The 17,927-nt window shown below is 42.9% G+C and overlaps 3 protein-coding genes across 4 annotated transcripts; all 3 read right to left on the bottom strand.

Annotated features, from left to right (window-relative positions):
- Positions 1 to 702: 702 nt before the first annotated feature.
- On the bottom strand, positions 703 to 3,056 carry LOC4331612 (uncharacterized). Of its 2 annotated transcripts, none has more exons than XM_015773016.3 (6): positions 2,812 to 3,056; positions 2,481 to 2,671; positions 2,341 to 2,386; positions 1,787 to 1,869; positions 1,576 to 1,713; positions 703 to 1,103 (listed from the first exon to the last, which is right to left on the bottom strand). In XM_015773016.3, the coding sequence occupies exons 1-6, from the start codon at positions 2,993 to 2,995 to the stop codon at positions 1,032 to 1,034; spliced, it is 714 nt and encodes a 237-aa protein (XP_015628502.1). In that variant the 5' UTR covers positions 2,996 to 3,056; the 3' UTR covers positions 703 to 1,031. The 2 variants fall into 2 exon arrangements, with proteins under 2 accessions (XP_015628502.1, XP_015628503.1); XM_015773017.3 differs by having other exon boundaries at positions 1,576 to 1,692.
- Positions 3,057 to 3,874: 818 nt separating this feature from the next.
- On the bottom strand, positions 3,875 to 7,759 carry LOC4331611 (pheophorbide a oxygenase, chloroplastic-like). Its single transcript, XM_015777732.2, has 7 exons — positions 6,956 to 7,759; positions 6,619 to 6,854; positions 6,405 to 6,531; positions 5,742 to 5,878; positions 5,442 to 5,601; positions 4,962 to 5,240; positions 3,875 to 4,318 (listed from the first exon to the last, which is right to left on the bottom strand). Exons 1-7 carry the CDS (start codon positions 7,724 to 7,726, stop codon positions 4,064 to 4,066), a joined length of 1,965 nt encoding a protein of 654 aa, XP_015633218.1. The 5' UTR covers positions 7,727 to 7,759; the 3' UTR covers positions 3,875 to 4,063.
- A 3,672-nt stretch (positions 7,760 to 11,431) lies between these two features.
- LOC4331610 (cyclin-dependent kinases regulatory subunit 1-like) lies at positions 11,432 to 12,491 on the bottom strand. Its single transcript, NM_001417194.1, has 4 exons — positions 12,400 to 12,491; positions 12,165 to 12,245; positions 12,017 to 12,077; positions 11,432 to 11,904 (listed from the first exon to the last, which is right to left on the bottom strand). Exons 2-4 carry the CDS (start codon positions 12,215 to 12,217, stop codon positions 11,746 to 11,748), a joined length of 273 nt encoding a protein of 90 aa, NP_001404123.1. The 5' UTR covers positions 12,218 to 12,245; positions 12,400 to 12,491; the 3' UTR covers positions 11,432 to 11,745.
- Between the last annotated feature and the right edge of the window lie 5,436 nt (positions 12,492 to 17,927).

Here is a 17,927-nt window from a genome sequence, read left to right as displayed (position 1 = left end):
TTATAAGCAAAAACTTATTTAAAAAATGTGCTATGAAGATGAAAATTTTTATTCACTACTTATAGCAAAAAAGAACGGGGCCTTTGTTCTGATTTTTTTTCTCCTCTTGAAAGTCAAGGGTAGAGCTAGTCGGTGGTTGAAGCTTTTTGAAGTTTTAGGAAATGCGCATAATTCATTAACTTTTTCATCGCATCAAAATTTTCCTACACATATAAACTTTAAACTTTTCCATCACATTGTTCCAATTTCAATCGAACTTCCAATTTTGACGTGAACTAAACACAGATTCTAGCTCTGTGTTAGTTTGAGCAAATATAACTTATCTTTACACAGGTAGGTAATTAAAATGTAGCACAAAACGCTTCATAGCATTGCGTCATCTGATCATCAGGCATATCTTGATTCTTGAAAGCAGATCATTGAAGAGCATCTAGCTTCGATCCAACAGAGTCAGATAATTAAGCATGATGAAGCTCTGTATTATTACTTTTTACATCTGATTGCTAAACCATCCCTTTCCACATTAGACAGACTATGTATGTTCATGATTTATGGATAACACAAGCTACAAAAACATCAACCGTCGCCCAGGCTGGAAAAGATAGTTAAGAACTGTTAAATGAACATGATAGCCAAAATTCCCCTTGGCCATCCGATCTGGTCAGTAGTCACCTTCGTTGTCCGCACATATTGCTCTCAATATCAGAAAACCATATCCGACCCCTTCCTTGCATAGACAATCCTTATATCACAGGACCATAATTTGTAATGTGTATGGAGGCAGAAGAGTTTTTGGTCGGATATTGTTAATCTTACAACAACACATTGTGAATGAACAACCTACAAATGTATGTGACTGGTCGCATGGCACAAATCCATACACACTACAGAACATCTTCAGGCAAAGACCACAAAGAAGCAAATGGATTTTGTGAGCAAAACGACGTATAAACAGCTTTTCTATACCCCATCAAGCAATAACTAATGCAACAAGAAAAGACTATAATGCCTAATGGAGACACTGCGAAGCTTCATATTTCACCAGTGCCAAGTGGTTTCCTTGAAGAATCACCCGAAGCCCATGCTTGGTAGTCTTTAACAAGCTGAGAGCAAAATAATTTTCTCAGTTGACAAATAATCTCTAAGATAAATATTAGGATAATCATAGGAACTGCTACTCATGTCAAATAATCCTAGTAAAGTTCTAGCCGGCACATTGGCAATTGCTCAACATAAATCTTATTCATACTATCATGTATCATTCTTTTTTTTCAGACCATTTAGTTTCTTAGTTATATCATTGTACAAATAGAAAGTAAACTATAAACTAAAGCACCCGTGGGACTTCAAATATTGATTAATTTGTTGGAAATAAAATCTAGGTATAGAGCTGAATGCAAGCCTAAAATTCAACATGGAACAATAGAAAACAGATAGTGGTGAACTATCTATGATACATCAGGTGTCAAATTAATACGAGAGAAATAAAAGTAGCTGCCTTCACTTGATGTCTTGACTGGTGTTAGAATTTGCAACAAAGTTTTAACTGGAAACAAAAAAATGTATTTAACTAACCTGCTTCAAAAATCGTGGAAGCATGACTCGGAGTAGTTGCTCAAGAACTTGCTTGCCACTTGATTCAATGGCTTCAACAGGTAATGCTCGAAATGGAAATGGTATATCAATTGTAACCTGGAAATTTGTCACAAGAAGCTAATTGTGTCCAGTAATTTCGGATGATGTTCAGACAAAGACAGAGTCAGGAGAGAGCCTAAGACTTAGTTACCTCGATTGTAGTATCCGATGTAAGCTGTTGAGATGTTGAATCACTCATACTACTGTTGCAGAACACCTTATTCACCATGGAAGCTGCATCCCACAGCAAATCATGTCAATGATTTCCTGGACAAGGAATTCAATAGATTATCTTAGAATATGCGAAACACAACTAAAGAATCATAAATATTAAACGTTGGTAGATGAACTAATATAGGCTCGATCATGCAACTCTACCACTACGAGTCTATATGACTATATTTATAGAAACTTCATTGACATATGAGCTGTGCGTATGAATTATCAAGTAAAGAATTGCAAGCAAGCCGAGAAGAGTATCTGAAACTTACAGGAAACATGAACAGAAATGTGACAAAAAACAAACAACATCAGCTATTGTTGATGAGGCTCAGAGGCTGTGACAGTGTATTGATGTTTGATCATTATCTTAGTCCAGACGGTGGGAAATAGCAATAATAAAATCAAGAACCAACTATTATAATTGACTAACTGTTCTTGCCGTGGGATTATCATACTATTCAACATTTCAACACCGACAGTTACCTGAAAACTTGTCATTTTGAGCCTCCACAAGCGGTGATCCCTCGAGCTGCAAAACGAATATTTCGAATTAGAGGCATTGATCACAATCTACAAAATACACCTACCGCCATTAGTGAAGCTGCAAGTAGGCACCACCACACCTTGCAGGAGAGGAGGCTAATACAGCAGCCGTTGGGCTCCTCGTCGACGCGAACAAGTAGCACGGGGCAGACCTCGAGCGCGAAGAAGCGGAAGCGGTAGACGTAGCAGCGGAAGGTGGACTCGTCGACGCGCTCGATGCGCTCCGCGTCGAGCACCGAGTACTGACTCGCCGGCAAGCTCATGTACTCCGCTACACGACACGAGCAAAGCAAAACATCTCAGGCTCAGCTTCAGGGCGGGGATCTCTCCGACAAACGAAGCGCGAGGCAAAGGCGAATCCCGAGCCCGGGGTTAGTACTCGGGAGGGGAGGAGGACTAGGAGATACCGACCGAGCGGGCGGGCGAGCTGCTGGACGAAGGTGGACTCGGAGCGGCGGGCGACGAAGCGCGCCTTGGGTGCGGACGACACGGCCGAGGAGGAGGACGACGAGGAGGAAGAGGCGCGCACGACGGCGCGGCGGCGGCGGAACGCCGCGGCGGGGAAGGGGGGCGGCGACCGGAGCGACGCAGCCATGCCGTGCCGGGTGAGTGGCTAGCGGTGGTTGCGGCCCTCCGGGAACTGGAGCAAATGAGGCGGAGGTGGAGGCGTGGTGTGGGGGAGGAATTTTGGGTTCGATTTTTTTTTAAAAAAAATGGACGGATAAGATGGAGTGGGATGGTGACGGGTGGTAGATCTGGCCACATCTGGGAGCCCGGGTTGGGCGATGTGTTCAGCTTATCAGGTGGGCCAAGGAATCCTTGAGGGAAAAAAAAATTGGAATCCTCCTTAGTAGAAAATTTCCTTGCTCACTGAAAGGTGGGCCTTAATCCTGAGAGGCTGGTATATACTAGTACTGTTGCATACACATCGGTGGCCGCTGTGCCGGTACCGTATGTAGCACTACTACGTGAGAAAGTGACTTGTTCATCTGGAAGAAAATTTGTGACGGATAATGGTTTCTGAAGTACCCACTGTTTTGTTCATTATTCCTCGGTGAAAGTCCAAACTTTCACTATCTGAGTGAAAGGTGGAGGTACCGTTGAATTTTCGAGTTGGGAGTTTGAATATTTGGTTTTTGAAATGTGAAACTTTGAAGCAAATAGGGACATAGTATCACCTAAGGAGCATACGAGAATCACATACTCCATTCACAAGGAAAAGGGGGTTTAGTTAAAAACCCACCATCTCCGGTTTTTAGCTAAATCAGATTATCAGACTACCTAGAAAGGTTAAGCGCACTCTAACAGAGTTTTCTTGTACTAGTTCAACCAAAAATTATGTTGAGATTTACAACCAAATGTGCCTCGGTGCAAGATAGCAAGATGAATTGCACCTACTACAACAATAATGTAGATAAGCTATACTCATTGAGAATAACTCATCAGTCATCAATCAAAAGTCATTGGGCCATGATGAGCAAAATTACATTTTTCATTTCAACTTTTGTACATCATCTCCGAAGAGCTAATACAAATTACAAACCTATTGCCTACAATGCAACATTAGACTATATCCACCGACAATCTATATTCCCTAGCTTACGTTGCACAAATGATCGTGTGATGTCGCTTCACCAGATCTCAGATCAGATGTCATGCTTGTTTAATCAATCTCAGCATGCACGTAATCTACAAATACAAAATTCTTCTGGAGCGTATAAAATGCGTACGCTACAGCGGCACTAACCAAAGCAGCAGCGGCAAGCAATAATCTGAACTGAACATCCGCAGGAATCCCAGCAGTTGCACAGAACGCCACTGTCGCTCCCATGAAGACCTTTTGCAGAGTCTGGAAGGCGTTGTATGCCCCTTTGCAAGATGAGCATTTCAGTGTGTGCTGCTCATATCTATCTAGCATCTGCATAGGTAATTTGCAACTCGGTCAACATATAGTCAAATATAAGGATACAAGGATTGAAGAATACATAGAAACGCAAGCATAAATGAACATGTTTTTCATAGGAAGTATAAGTTGAAATTTACAAGGAACTGCTGTGGTTGAATCTTCAAATATGTGGAACTGCTGTGGTTAAATCCTCAAATGTCAGGTACTATGAGTACTTCAAAGCTATCATACCTCCATAGATATTTTAAAGTACATTACTGAGCTTCACAGCTAAAGGCGCCAGTAAGTATGACAATTAAAATATAGCACAGAAACAAAAAAAAATCGTGCCAATAATGAGCAACATAAAACCTTTGTTTTGTGTCCAAAACAATATATCAAGGTTCATGGAAGGAGTAGTGTGCAAAAATACTTCATGGAAATCAATTATCTGTGCCCATAATGAACAACATCAAACCTTTTGTTTTGTGTCCAAAAAAAAAAAAACAAAGTTCATGCAAGGAGGATAGTGTCAAATACTTTATGGAATCAGCGCGTAAAAAGTTCTTGCGAGCAAGGTAGTAAACATAACTAAATTCCTTAAACCATCTAAAGACTAGCTTCAAAATAAAACTGCATAAATGCTCTCACATAACTAGATCCCAGAAATTTTTACCTCACGCTTTGAAAGGACAGTGGAAGGCAACACTTCTTGGCTAGGATTTCCAAACCAGTCAGGTTGGCTGTTACCAAATTTCCTTAGCCATGCCCGGAATGCCAAAACAAAACGGTCAGCCTGCGTGGGTGTAAACGTGATCTTTGTGTACTGCTGATTAATATCTGCAGAAGACTCCTTCGATGCAGACAAGAAAATCTTCTCTTGCCCTTGCAGAACTATCATATCACCATCATAGACCAAATTTGAAGTCCAATGCTCATACCATCGAGGGACAAGCTGCATCACATACACAAAGAAGCAAATGTATAAGAACAGGGGATTCAGGGTTTTACTTTATACTTTCGGATATAATGAGAGCATAAAATTCACTCTAATTTTTAATAGAGCGGGGATCTTTACTGCTGTTTTCCTAAAAAGGGCACTAACAAGTAGATTGAAAAGGAGGTAAATAGAGAGAGCTACAAAAATTGCAGATACCTGCCACCATGCTTTTCCTGGCATGCTAAACTGGAAAAAGTTCCGAGCACTACAAACTATAGAACGAGTCTTCCCTGGGGCCATTGGAATGTTGAAAGAGCAAATCCATATGACCCATTTCTGATCTCCAAAAATGGGTAACTTTGTGTCTATCTCAATTCTACAAAAAACGAAATACTAAAAGATCAGAATCATAAGTGGAGTTACTGGATGTGAAACTGATATATGAGCTAATTCACATCAAAAGGCAAATGCAATGAAATGGGAAAAGGCATGATTAGAGTGTTTTGCTGAACATACTTGTTCAGTGCATAGCAAGGGGCCACAAAAGTTGCACTGATGCGAGGGTTTCCAGAATTTGACCCTGAATATCCCCATGCACCACTTGATTCCATCTTGAATGGCAAAGGCCTGGCTCGATCTCTTCGACCAGTGACCTGTGAGAGGAGTTAAATTTTGAGGCAAGGATAATGCTGCCTAGTTAACCAATTTCTTTGGCCATGGGAATCGTACTTTTGCTCCATGAATAATGAAGGGAAGACAAATGGTCTAAGTTGTGGATTTACTGAAAGTGCATCTTAGATAATGAATCATACCTCTAGTCCATGTACCATGAATCCATAACAGACAGTTAATACAGTAGCCTCGATTAAGTAAGTATTATTCAATTTTAGCACTAGCCAGTAGCTTAAGTAAAGAGACTGAACGATGCTGCAGCTACATTTTCATATCAAGGTGCAACAGGCAGTTCAAAACAAAACATTGGCAATCATAGTCCACCAGAAGCCACTGTTAAGAGATTCAACCAAAAATAGAACTACTAAAACCAAATTGAGGTATGATGTGCAAGTACGGTACACAACAAACCATCCTCATATCTCAAATGTGCAATATCCAGGACTAGCATTGCGTGCCAGTACATTAAAGTAACTGATCATTCTCAAATAAAAAATGTAGCATTACCTTGTGGTGAGCAAATTCTATATGCGACGGATCAGAGACGTTCTCCATCAATGTATCATAGCCATAGTACAGATCCCTCTGGATGGTCACCGTGGAGAACGCAGGATCCTCAAACTCCTTCGGTAACCTGGAATCAAAAACAGGATCAAACCTCGTCACCGACGACCTTAACCAAACTCAATCAATAAACCACTAATCCAGAATATACACGCACATCGGAGGCTTGGTAGCCGTGGCCTTCTCCCACCCATTCTCGTCGGGCCACACGAAGAGCAGCCCTTGCGAGACGAGGGTGGGGAACTTGATCGCGCACGCCTTCGGCGACCTCACAGCCTTGGCCTCCGGCCCCTCGGGCGCCGCCTGCGGGATCCGGGTGCACGCGCCGGAGCCATCGAATGACCAGCCGTGGTATGAGCACTGCAAGCACCCCGTCTCATCGATCCGCCCCTCCTACGAACACACAGACATCCAGATCATCGCCGTGAATTCAATCGGATCAAAATTGGCGCAAAAGAGGAAGAGATTGGAAGGGCGCGTGGCGATACTCATACCGAGAGGGGCGCGAGGCGATGGGGGCAACGGTCGTCGAGGGCGACCCACTCGCCGGATTTTGGGTCCTTCCAGATGACGAGGTCGCGGTTGAGGAGCTGGAACGGGGTGGGCACGCTGGGGTCGAGGTCCTCGACGAGGGACACGGGGTACCAGTGGTCCCTCCACACGAACTTCTCGTCGGCCGACGACGTGCTCGGCTCGGTCTCCCCGGGCGCCTGGTCCGCCTCCCCGGGGACGGACGGCGGCGCCGCCACGCGGAGCCGTGTGTCGGCGCGGGCGCGGCGGAGGCGCAGGCGACCGGAAGCCGAGAGCGCCGGGAGCGAGGGGACCCGGCGGCTCGCCGGCAGCGGCCTCGGGGAGAGGAGAAGAGATGCGGTCGGAGCCATCACGGGCATTTTCGTCGACTCGCTTGGGAAGCCTCGGAGATCTGAGGTTTCTGTGTGGTTTTGAAGATTTTTGGCGTGCCGGTTTTTATAGCTCGCACCTGGTGTGGTGAGTGGTGACTGAGGTAGGCGAGGAGACCAGTGTTCTTCCAGAAGAACAGAGTAGTAGCACGATGGAGGAGGAGGAAGGCGAGAGCTAACTGGCACTGGTAAAATCGCCTGTTTCTGGCACGAAAACCAGCAGCCGGAAGGGGGATTCGAATTTTCTCGTGCGGAGAGGTGAGAAACTGAAGAAGAGAGTAGGAAACGGAGGTGGAGGAGGAGTCCGTGGTTGCGTGACGGCACGGCGGAGGAGGCGGGGGACAAGTGTGCAGCAGGAGCACGCATGGCGTTTTGCGGGGTGTCGTGTGGTGGAGCTTCGGCTACGCAGCGGCGGCCAACTTCCCTGGGTATACTCACTCGTAGAGGTGGCCAAACGGGCCGGGCCAAAACGGGCGGCCCGAGGCACGGCGGAACCTGTAGCCGGCACGGCCCGGCACGGCCTGCTACAGTAACGGGCCGTGCCGGCACAGCACGAGTAGCCGTGCCGTGCTTGGGCCGCCGGCCGAGCCCGCGGGCCGGCACGGCACGGCACGGCTACTGTAGTAAGTCCGCATCTCATCCTTCCGCAAGTCCGTATCTCATCCCTCCCAACTGACGGCCCAGCCCGCTAGCCGCCTCCGCAAGTCCGTTGAGCACCCCTCCTAGCTGATGGCCCAGCCCGCCAGCCACCTCCGCAAGTCCGCATCGCATCCCTCCGCGCCATTTCGGTTCCTGGGCCAACCGTGCCCCGTCCACGGCCCATTTTTCATTCACGGGCCCGTACTGACACGGCGGGCCACACGCATGCCGTGCCGGCACGGGCACGGCCCGGCCATCCACGGGCCGTGCTTGGGCCGGCGGCTCGGCACGTGGGTCGGGACGGCACGGCCCGTTTCATGAGCCATGCCTAACGGGCCGTGCCGAAACGGGCCGTGCCGGACCCGTGCCCGTGCCGTGCCGGGCCGGGCCGCCCGTTTGGCCACCTCTACTCACTCGTGAGAATGACACGAACCCAACCGGCTTGTGGGAGCCGGTCCGCCCATTGGATTCTGGGTTCACTTCGGCAGTTCGGCGCCGTGGACATGAACAGGCAGTGTACGGAACTTTGACCGCCCGCGCCCCATCAGTGCACTTTGTGATCCAGAACCGTTTGATACTACTATGGCATTTATTTATGAGTAAATTGCATGTTGGGCCTCATATTTTTACCATGGTTGCAAGTTGCACCGGAGGTATGCACCTTGCTTAACCTCGTCCTCTGCCCATCGTCGTGCTCAACCTTTGGCCTCCCACTGCGATGCGCTACTTAAGCTCGAGGTTAACAGATGCCATGAAGCCTCACCTTGCAATCTTGCAGTCCATTGTTGTCATATGCTAGCCACAAGATGGTAGAAGCACAAAACAATAATCATCATAAGGCTGCAATCCACCTGCCCAATGTAAATGTCCTCGAACATGTAGAGCTTGGAGTGTGACCAACTGACCATGGGCTTGCTGACTTGGTGAAGGAATACTCCTAGACCCCCTCCCCCCCCCCCCCCCCCCCCCTGCAATCTCCACAAAATCCTCCTCGCCGCCGGCGCCGATCGGTAAATCTTCACCAAACCAAAGCCAAGCTATTCCCTGCAGATAGCTCGACAGCAATGGGGGCAATTTTTCTTTCTTTTTTTCGTTCCCTCCTGAGCTTTAGTGCAAACCTAGATGGGGAGATTGAGATCCATCACAAGTGTGTGGCTTTGATGCTAACTCTGAGAGAGCTTTGGCATTAGTACAGCGCTGACTTTAGATAGCTAGCTACCTGACCTGTTACTGGTCAGAGAAGAGAGGAAATAGAGAGATAAAAGAGGGAGCCAGAGGTAGAAGAACTAGGACCAAGATGAATCATTTGGTAAATATAACTGGTCCAATATGAAAATGTTGCTTTACCCTGGTGCAGGCTGCAACAATGGTAATAAAAGGAGGTCTCATATGCAATTTATTTTTATTTTTTTTTTGCAATGAAGCATAATTGAATTTTTACATCCTTTTTATCAGCTTCAGAGGCAATGATGTCAAGTCTATACCCTTAAATTTAAAGATGTATTTTTTTTATTAAAGTATCTTATATCTAGAATAAATTTCATAAAACTACATTTACTTTTATCAATCTATCATAAAACTGTATATTTAAAAAACATGTATCATAAAACTACCGATTTAACACCATATCTTCCATAAAACTAAAGATTTGAGGTATCATATCAGAAACATCTGTTTTATCACAAAACTACGACTTTTATAACCCCAATATGCTATAGATAAGAACTTAAAAATCTAGTTCTTTGATAACTTCACTGCTAAATCTGTAGTTTCATGATATAATATTTTAAATATATAGTTCTATAATAAATTTGATGCTAAATTTGTAGTTTTGTAATACGCATCTTTAAATGTGTAGTTTTGCGATAGTTTGGTAAAAGTATTTGTAGTTTTTGTGAAATTTACTCTTATATATATTAGTAGTTTAGGGTTGATCTTCCATGTTATTAGAGTTATGTTTGGTTAGGGTTTGCTTATTGCATGTCTTTGTTGGTGATCATTTCGTTTGTGGGATCCTTGATTTTCGGTTAGCAGTACCGTCTTTAGAGTCAGCTGGTCAGGTTCGTTGATTTGTTGGGTGATATCGGTTTATTGATTTGTAAGAGGAACAAAGATGGTGGCTGGTACTTATTCATTACCTTTTGTGCATTTTTTTTAATAATGAAAATAATTATATCTCCGGCTTCTGTCCATGGGCACACAACCAACCTTTTGTGCATAATAGAGTTGATCATAATTATGGATGTGCTTGTTTGCTCATGTCTTGCAGCATTTTAAGATGTAGAGAATTTTTTTTCTTTGTCGATAGATCTTTTGTTGTAATGGTTATCATATGGTTGTAAATTATTGTCTTGTTTAATAACGTTATCAGTCTTGTCTTGCAAAGAAAATCATGGCTAGTGAATTAAATAAAAATACAATGCATTTCTTATTACACGCGTGTGAGAGGTTAAGCAAGTTCCTCTTATTTCTTGATCAAGGACTCAAGTTGTATTTGATTTGTCACGTCTCTAATATGATATCCTGCGCATAGAGTTCTCTTCCAGATATGTATGAATTTATTTGATTTTTTAGTTCAAATGGATTCCGTAGTGAAAACCGGATAAATCATAGCATTCCTAGTTGAACTGAAAGTGATCCATTTCTCATACCACACATTGTTGTAGTAGCCTTTTGCTGTTGCTACTGCTTTTGTTGATTACACGATGTCGAAATCAAGGCATGCAACACGTGGTGTCCCCTTGAACTAAAATCAGGAGAGGGCAGCTCGATGAGAAAATTTCAGGTCCCATCACCAGCAACTGTACCACAATTGACACTGCCACTCACACCCCCCAATTTCCTTGGCCACATCCCAAAGAGATATTTTTGGCAAAGCTAATCTTCAATTCTGGCAGCAAAGCGCTCCAATGCTAACACGCAAATATCCAGCTCAAAAATCCTTTTGCCCCACCAGTCCATTAGTGCAGCTCAAGAATCCTCTTGCACTATCACATATGCTTGCACTGGATGAATTCCAAAGAAATTTCATCAAAAGTTTTAGGCTCCACTTGCATCAAAGAAAATTCTGCTTCTGATGTTTCCTATTTCACTCTGCATTTTCGCCATTCAGAGTTTCAGACGTTTCCAAACACACCAGGCTGCACCAACTTCTATTTTTCAGCCTGCCATGCCATGTTGGATCAGTAGTAGTAGACGACATGGATGGGCTGGAAGTCTGGAATGACACCGAACACTGATAATCAGTGTTGCTTCAAAATGTTGATATCTTGATCACACCTTAATTAGTGAGACAATGCAGAACACGCACCAATCACCATCAAGGTTTGTTGTAAACCACACAAAGTTTAAAAATGCAATAAGTCCATTCACCAGTCGTTATGCCTCTACTGATCATTGCACTTTATACCCAGAATGCTGGACAAAAGAAAGAAATGCTAAGCATGACCACAATCAGAATGTCACATATAGTAGTAGTAAGTTGTAACAGTTTAACAACAGTACCAGCATCACATATAATAGCTTAGCAATGAAAAGTATCCAAGATAACACAGACGTTTACATGCCAGTTCCTACTCGGGCATTCTCACGAACACAAGGTGGACACCACCAACATCACTAAGATTTCCAACTAACAAACGAAAGTAAATTAGCAGTATCGCGAACCCCCTTTAAGAGATGTAAAGGGGCTAGGGTTTCGCACATTTCAACCCCGGGTCGCCGCCATCGCCGCGTGGAGGGGGCAGTCACTTGGGCAGCATCTGCGCCGCTGCAGCCGCGGCTGCCTCCTGCTGCTGCTGGAAGTTGAGCGGGCGGCGGAACAGCATGATGTGCGGCTCCGGCCGGTGGATCGCGTAGTGCACCCACCCGCGGCTCTGCTGCACTCCGATCGCGCGCCACTCGTTCTGCAAATAAACCCCATCGGAAAAACCCCCATTCCCCAATCAGACAATCAACGAATCGATCCAACCAGGAACGCGATTCTACACGAATGTATTTGGAGATCTTGAAGGTTACCTCGGAGAGAAGGCGATTCTTGGGGAGGAGCTTGGCGACCTCCGGCGGAAGGACGACGTGCCTGCGCCGCGCCGGCCAAAAGGATCAGAAACTAGGGTTTTGCAACGGAGATAACGAGAAGATTCAAGAAGAGGGGATTCTCATCTACCTGTACTCGTAGGTGTCGTCGAAGTACTTCTCGGAGTACTGGATCTGGCCCATCTCAACCCCAACTCCTCGATCAACTCCTCTACAAGAAAAATCCCCAAAATCACTCAGAAAAAGCCCCAACCAAACAACCAAAATCCCAAATCACGCAGCAATCCGGAAGAAACGGGATGTACGAGAAACCCAGTGGAGGAAAACGCGAGGAATCGAACGGATTTGTGGGGGGAGACGCGTACCACGAAAGAAACTTGGAGCGGCGCGGCGGCGAGCGGGGAGGATGCGGATGGTGTGAAGCAGCGGCCGAAAAGGGAGGAGGAGCGGACGGGGTGGCCGGTGGGGGAGCGTAGCGCATCTATTTAAAACCGAGCCGGATCGGCGCGGCCGTTGGATCAGACATGGACTGTCTGGATCGCGCGCGGCGGATAGGGCAAGGAGTCGTTGCCGATCGCCAGCGGAATAATCGGCGGCGTGGCGTGGGCTGGATTTGCGTTTGGAATCGGAACGTTGAGGGGAGGGAGGTTTTGAATTTTGAAATCGCCACTACGGTGTACGGAGTTCAAAAGGAATGAAGAAAAATCGCGGGGTTAATGGGATCTTCCTGCCTCCTCGAGTGAGAATCTCCGTTGGCCGCTGTCAATTTTTATTGCCAGGAACAAGTCTTGTCGGTCCATTTTCGCTTTGTTCAATTTACTATTTATTTTTGAGATTTGAATTCAAACTAGATACTAGTACTCCAGTTTTCCTTTACAACGGACCAATACATTTTGCTTTTTAAACGGGCAATTTCTGGGATTCTATTGTGGCAGGGAGGAGGGAAAGAGCGAGCCTACACAGGCTTACGGCGAGGGTGATGGGCTGACGGTCTGAAATTTATTGGGCTTGTCCGACCGGTGCAGACGAGGTCAGAGGACGAAGCATTATGGCCCAACCCACTTCGAAAGCCTTAACAAATGTGGCAAACCACCGAGGCCGATGCGTAAGCGAAACTGCTAATGCGCGACTAGCCGCACGCACGTCCTCCCGCGCGGCGAGGAACGTGGCGCGCGCGGAGAGGGCCGCGGCGGCAGCGCGTGCACAGGGTGGGGCCCGCGCGGTTTTTTTTCCTTTTCTTTTTTTTTTGAGTAAATTACATTGGTGGTACACAAACTTGTTAGGTGGGTGCAATTTAGTATATAAACTTGTAAAATGCTCATTTCAGTACACGAACTTGTCTAGTTCGTACGAACGATGACCAAAATAACTTGGTAATGTCAATTTTATGAAGTTAATGTTGGTTAGGATGCGACGTGTATACCTGTAGCGAGTATGTATAAGACATGCAATATTTATAAATTTAGTCTCTACTTTATCCTTCATCATTGAAATGATGAATTTTATATGTTTCTAACCCTTATATCAGTGCTCGATATTTTTAATCTTTTTCTACTATCACTAAATCCTATTCTATATTTTATTGAATAGGTGTAAGTCTAGTGTCAACCTTCTCATATATATACATATATACATACATATATATATATGTATGTATGTGTGTGTGTATATATATATGTATGTATGTATGTATGTATGTATGTATGTATGTATGTATGTATGTTTACATAGCATCCTAATCACCCCCTAAATCAATAGGATTAGTCATATAGTGTCCTTTTTGACTTCCCCGCACGCACCACACAAGTTCATGCACCAAAACAAGCATTTTACAAGTTTGTGCACTAGATTGCATCCACCTGACAAGTTCGTGTACTGACGATTCAATTTACTCTTTTTTTTTCCTGTTTCATTTTTTCTTTCCGTTTTTGCGGTTTTCATTTTAGGTTTCTTTTTTTGGTTTTTTCTTTTCATTTTTTTATTTTTTTAAACATATACGTATACATATTTTTTATACGTTATACAAAGTTTATATACGTGTATACAAAGTTTGTATATGTATATATAAAAACTTTGTATACGCTGTATATAAAGTTTGCATACATATATACAAACTTTGTATGCGTATGTATATGAAGTTTGTATACTTGTATACGTATACACGTGATGTGTTTTTTGGTTTTTTCGATTTTTTAACATTTACGTATATAAAGTTTGCACAAATAGTACACAAAGTTTGTATACATCATAGTTTGTACACATCGTATACAAAGTTTATACACATCATATACAAAGTTTGTATATGTGTATATTTTTTATACAACAAAAATATATATTTGTTTATAGTAGTAGTATAGTAGTATTAGTAGTAATAGTGTAGTAGTACTACTAGTAGTAATACTGGTAGTAAATACTCCATCCATTTACTTTTTATAGTCATATTTTATCTTGGCACACAGACCAAGGATAAGTAATTCTATTTATCATCCATTTAAACATGCTAATAGTTATATCTCGTAAACAAGCGATTCATTAAAATTTACATTTTTCGATGCCCATGTAGCCAATCTTGTGTGGAAGAATAGAGAGTCATGTATTAAATCCGAAAAAGTCATTAAGAGTATAGGTTGTTAGATTGAAATATGACTATCTAAATTAAATTTTTTAAATTTAGAAATATAACTATTAAAATTAGATGGAGGGAATAACTGGTTCCTAGTGTACTACTAGTAGCAGTAGTACTGGGGGCGTCGCGCGCCTGCCGTCAGTCACGCATTAAGCGTCCCCGTAAGTGCGTGGATGGACACGGAGATAGCAAGCCCAGGAAGTGTCATATGTGGGCCGTGCTGGAGTACTCATCTTCGATCTGAATGGGCCGTATCAAAGAGAGGAGACGTCAAAGTCTAAACGGCAAAATCATCAGTGCTCAATGTTTTCTCTAAAAATGGGAAAAAGAATCAAAGCTTGGTATTTGTAGCCCGGAATTTTTTTTTTAAAAAAAAATGAAAAACGGCCACCCTTCCAGAAAAAAAATGTATTAGATGGAAAAGGTAGTCAAGTACTACTTGTCATCAGAAAAATGGCGAAGAAGATCGGCAAGAAACCCGGTCTGAAGAAGCAGGTGGCAAAGAGATGGCATTTTGTGGTTTATGCCTTATGGATACTTTTGTTTTCATTTAAGAACAGGTACAAAAATATGCATTGCTTATTTATAAATTCTTATAGGGAAAAGGGCAATGCCTACTCCATTTTCTTTAATTGATGGCGACATATTTATGGAAACAATGCTTAATTTAGTCTGGCTTAAGTATAGGATAGTGCCACCTAACCAAATTGCCTTGAATTGTTATGTCTTAACTAAACAAGCTAAGTTCTCCAGCTCAGAAGCACATCCAAATATTTGACCAAGAGCACTAGCCAGCTCATAATTCGCGGAAATTGTCGCACATTCAAGTTTCTCCAAGGTATTTTAAATACACTTAATGATATACAAAAATATCTTTCCCTATCAGATCAAAGCTCGCGCGAACAAATTGATCCACGCAATTAATGAAATCCTCATCCAGCAAGGCAACGACTTAGATTAGATCCATCCACTTCATTTTATCACCAATTTGTGATTGGATCAGGTGATAACTAAGAAGTACTTTTCTCGCATACACATGTGCATTGCAATGCAAACAGTTCGATCGTATTGCAGAGATCATACAGTTCTCTCCAGGGGCAAGTCAAGCTAGGCCCCATCACATGCAAGGCGAAGCCAGAGTTTACCGGTAATGACAACATGATCTTATCTTAATATGTACTGAGTAGGAGTAAACTCTACTACCTTCGTCCTATATTACCGATCGTTTTGACTTTTTTTAATATTTGATTATTCGTTTTATTTAAAATATTTTAGAATTATTATTTAGTTTAACTATGACTTGTTTTATTATCAAAAGTAGTATGATTTATCTTTTTTAATATTTGTACTAATTTTTTAAATAAAACGAATGGTCAACGGAGGTAGTAATTAGGAAGAATTGGATCAGATCTCGAGCACGTATTAGTTCCAAAATTCCAAACTACATGTGCTAAAATTACATCAAGTCATCCGTGCATCCCTCTCCTATTGTGGATAAATATCTCGTGATCAATCGATCGATCTCTTCTCGTAGTAACATGTTGATGCATGCATGTGACTGGGTTGCAAACGGCAAGAACACGGAGGCAGATAGTAAGAAATTAAAGAACAAAAGGTTTTGCAAATGGTGGAGCCAGCTGCTGTATGAAAAACAAATCATGTGGATAGGGTGAGCCCTCCTCTTAATATAATCACGCGGATAATAGTTGTGTAATTAGTGGTTCTCCTAATCCTGGAGGTTAGTGTGGACTAATTGGTTCTCCGGCGCATGTATCACGTCGTAGTGAGTGTGAGTGGATTCTTCGAGAACCCGAGGGGCAGGACGGTAATTTCAGCCGTAGCTGTCACCCAATTATTGGCTGGGGGGGGTGCTCTCGTGCAGCACAGCATCTGACGTGGCGCGCCGAGAAACGAGCAGCTCTGAGTGGCTGACGTGTCACCATCGTACGAACCGACGTATGGAGAGAAAAAATATACGGATTTGCTAAAATGATGTCGCCATATTTTATGGCTGATTACTCAAATTTCTGACCCGTCAGATGTTGTTCAGTCCACTCAGGTCCTTAGTATTTCTCTGCTGTCATTACACGATTAATTAAAACTTAACATGCTTCATTAGTTTAAGCTTTTGATGGTTCTACTCATATGTATATGTATATAGTATATAAATATATGTAATCTACAATGCAAAATATAGACGTTGTCTTGCACTTACATTGTAATTACATTCAACTTACATATATAATTTAGAGACTTACATATGTAATTTTGAAACTTACATTGTAAATACACTAAAATTACATATGTAATTTAGGGACTTACAATGTAAATATATGGTGACTATTTTTTGTGAAAATTATGGCGCTATAAATATAGCTACTCCTAAAAATATATGGGCCGGATGATTGTTTTTGTCGAGGGTGATGACACTGTTCGAATTAAAATTTGCGTAGCCGCTCCTTCAGGAATTGTTAACTCCGGAGTGGAATCCAAATGGTCATGGATGGATGAATGTTGCTACTACTGCCAAGGGTTTGCATTTCAAGAAGAACAAAAGGAGAAATGGGTTAACCGTGTCCTCTTTCGACCGTCCAAGAATGACGTTAATACCATCTCGATGTTGCCACTTCAGGTAAAATAACAAGACTATGAGAGCGTGTGACATATAGAAATTTTACGGTACGATATACTACCAATATATACTGGCAGTATTTAGAAGGACTTATTAGAAATTTGATAGAAAATTTAAAATACACTTTAGTAATTTTGGGTTCAAATTGACTGTAATTGAGAGTACTTAGTCCTAGATCTTATCGTGCATTATGGTAGGAGTATCCTGAGCGCATTTGATGACGAAACACGTGATGATAGCACAATTTATTACCCTTTCAAATTTTATATTGCAATCTAATTAACTAAAAAATTCAAATCAGTATACACCGTTAAATTATGTATACTTACAGTAGTATATTATACCTTAAAAGTTCTCACGACATATACTACCCCTTGGATTTCTAGATGAATGTGTTACCCCTGATTTTTTCTTGAGGATAACCATCAAACTTTTGTGGTTAAATATTGAGAAAATAATTCTGACGAAGTCGCTAGAAGCATCACCCTGCACTTATCAATCACGGCAGAGACAAAAAAAGAATAGTGGAGAACACGTTAATCCCTAAACGCTAGCCGTAGAAGCGACGGCCGTAATCAGCAATCAGTCTACCTCGCCGCCCCGGAGCAACGCAGCCAATCCCAGATCACTTCCCG

This window comes from Oryza sativa, chromosome 3 (genome assembly GCF_034140825.1).
Source record: "Oryza sativa Japonica Group chromosome 3, ASM3414082v1".
NCBI classification, from domain to species: domain Eukaryota; kingdom Viridiplantae; phylum Streptophyta; class Magnoliopsida; order Poales; family Poaceae; genus Oryza; species Oryza sativa.
The sequence above is the reverse complement of the archived record's forward strand: the minus strand, read 5'-3'. Positions and strand labels throughout refer to the sequence as shown.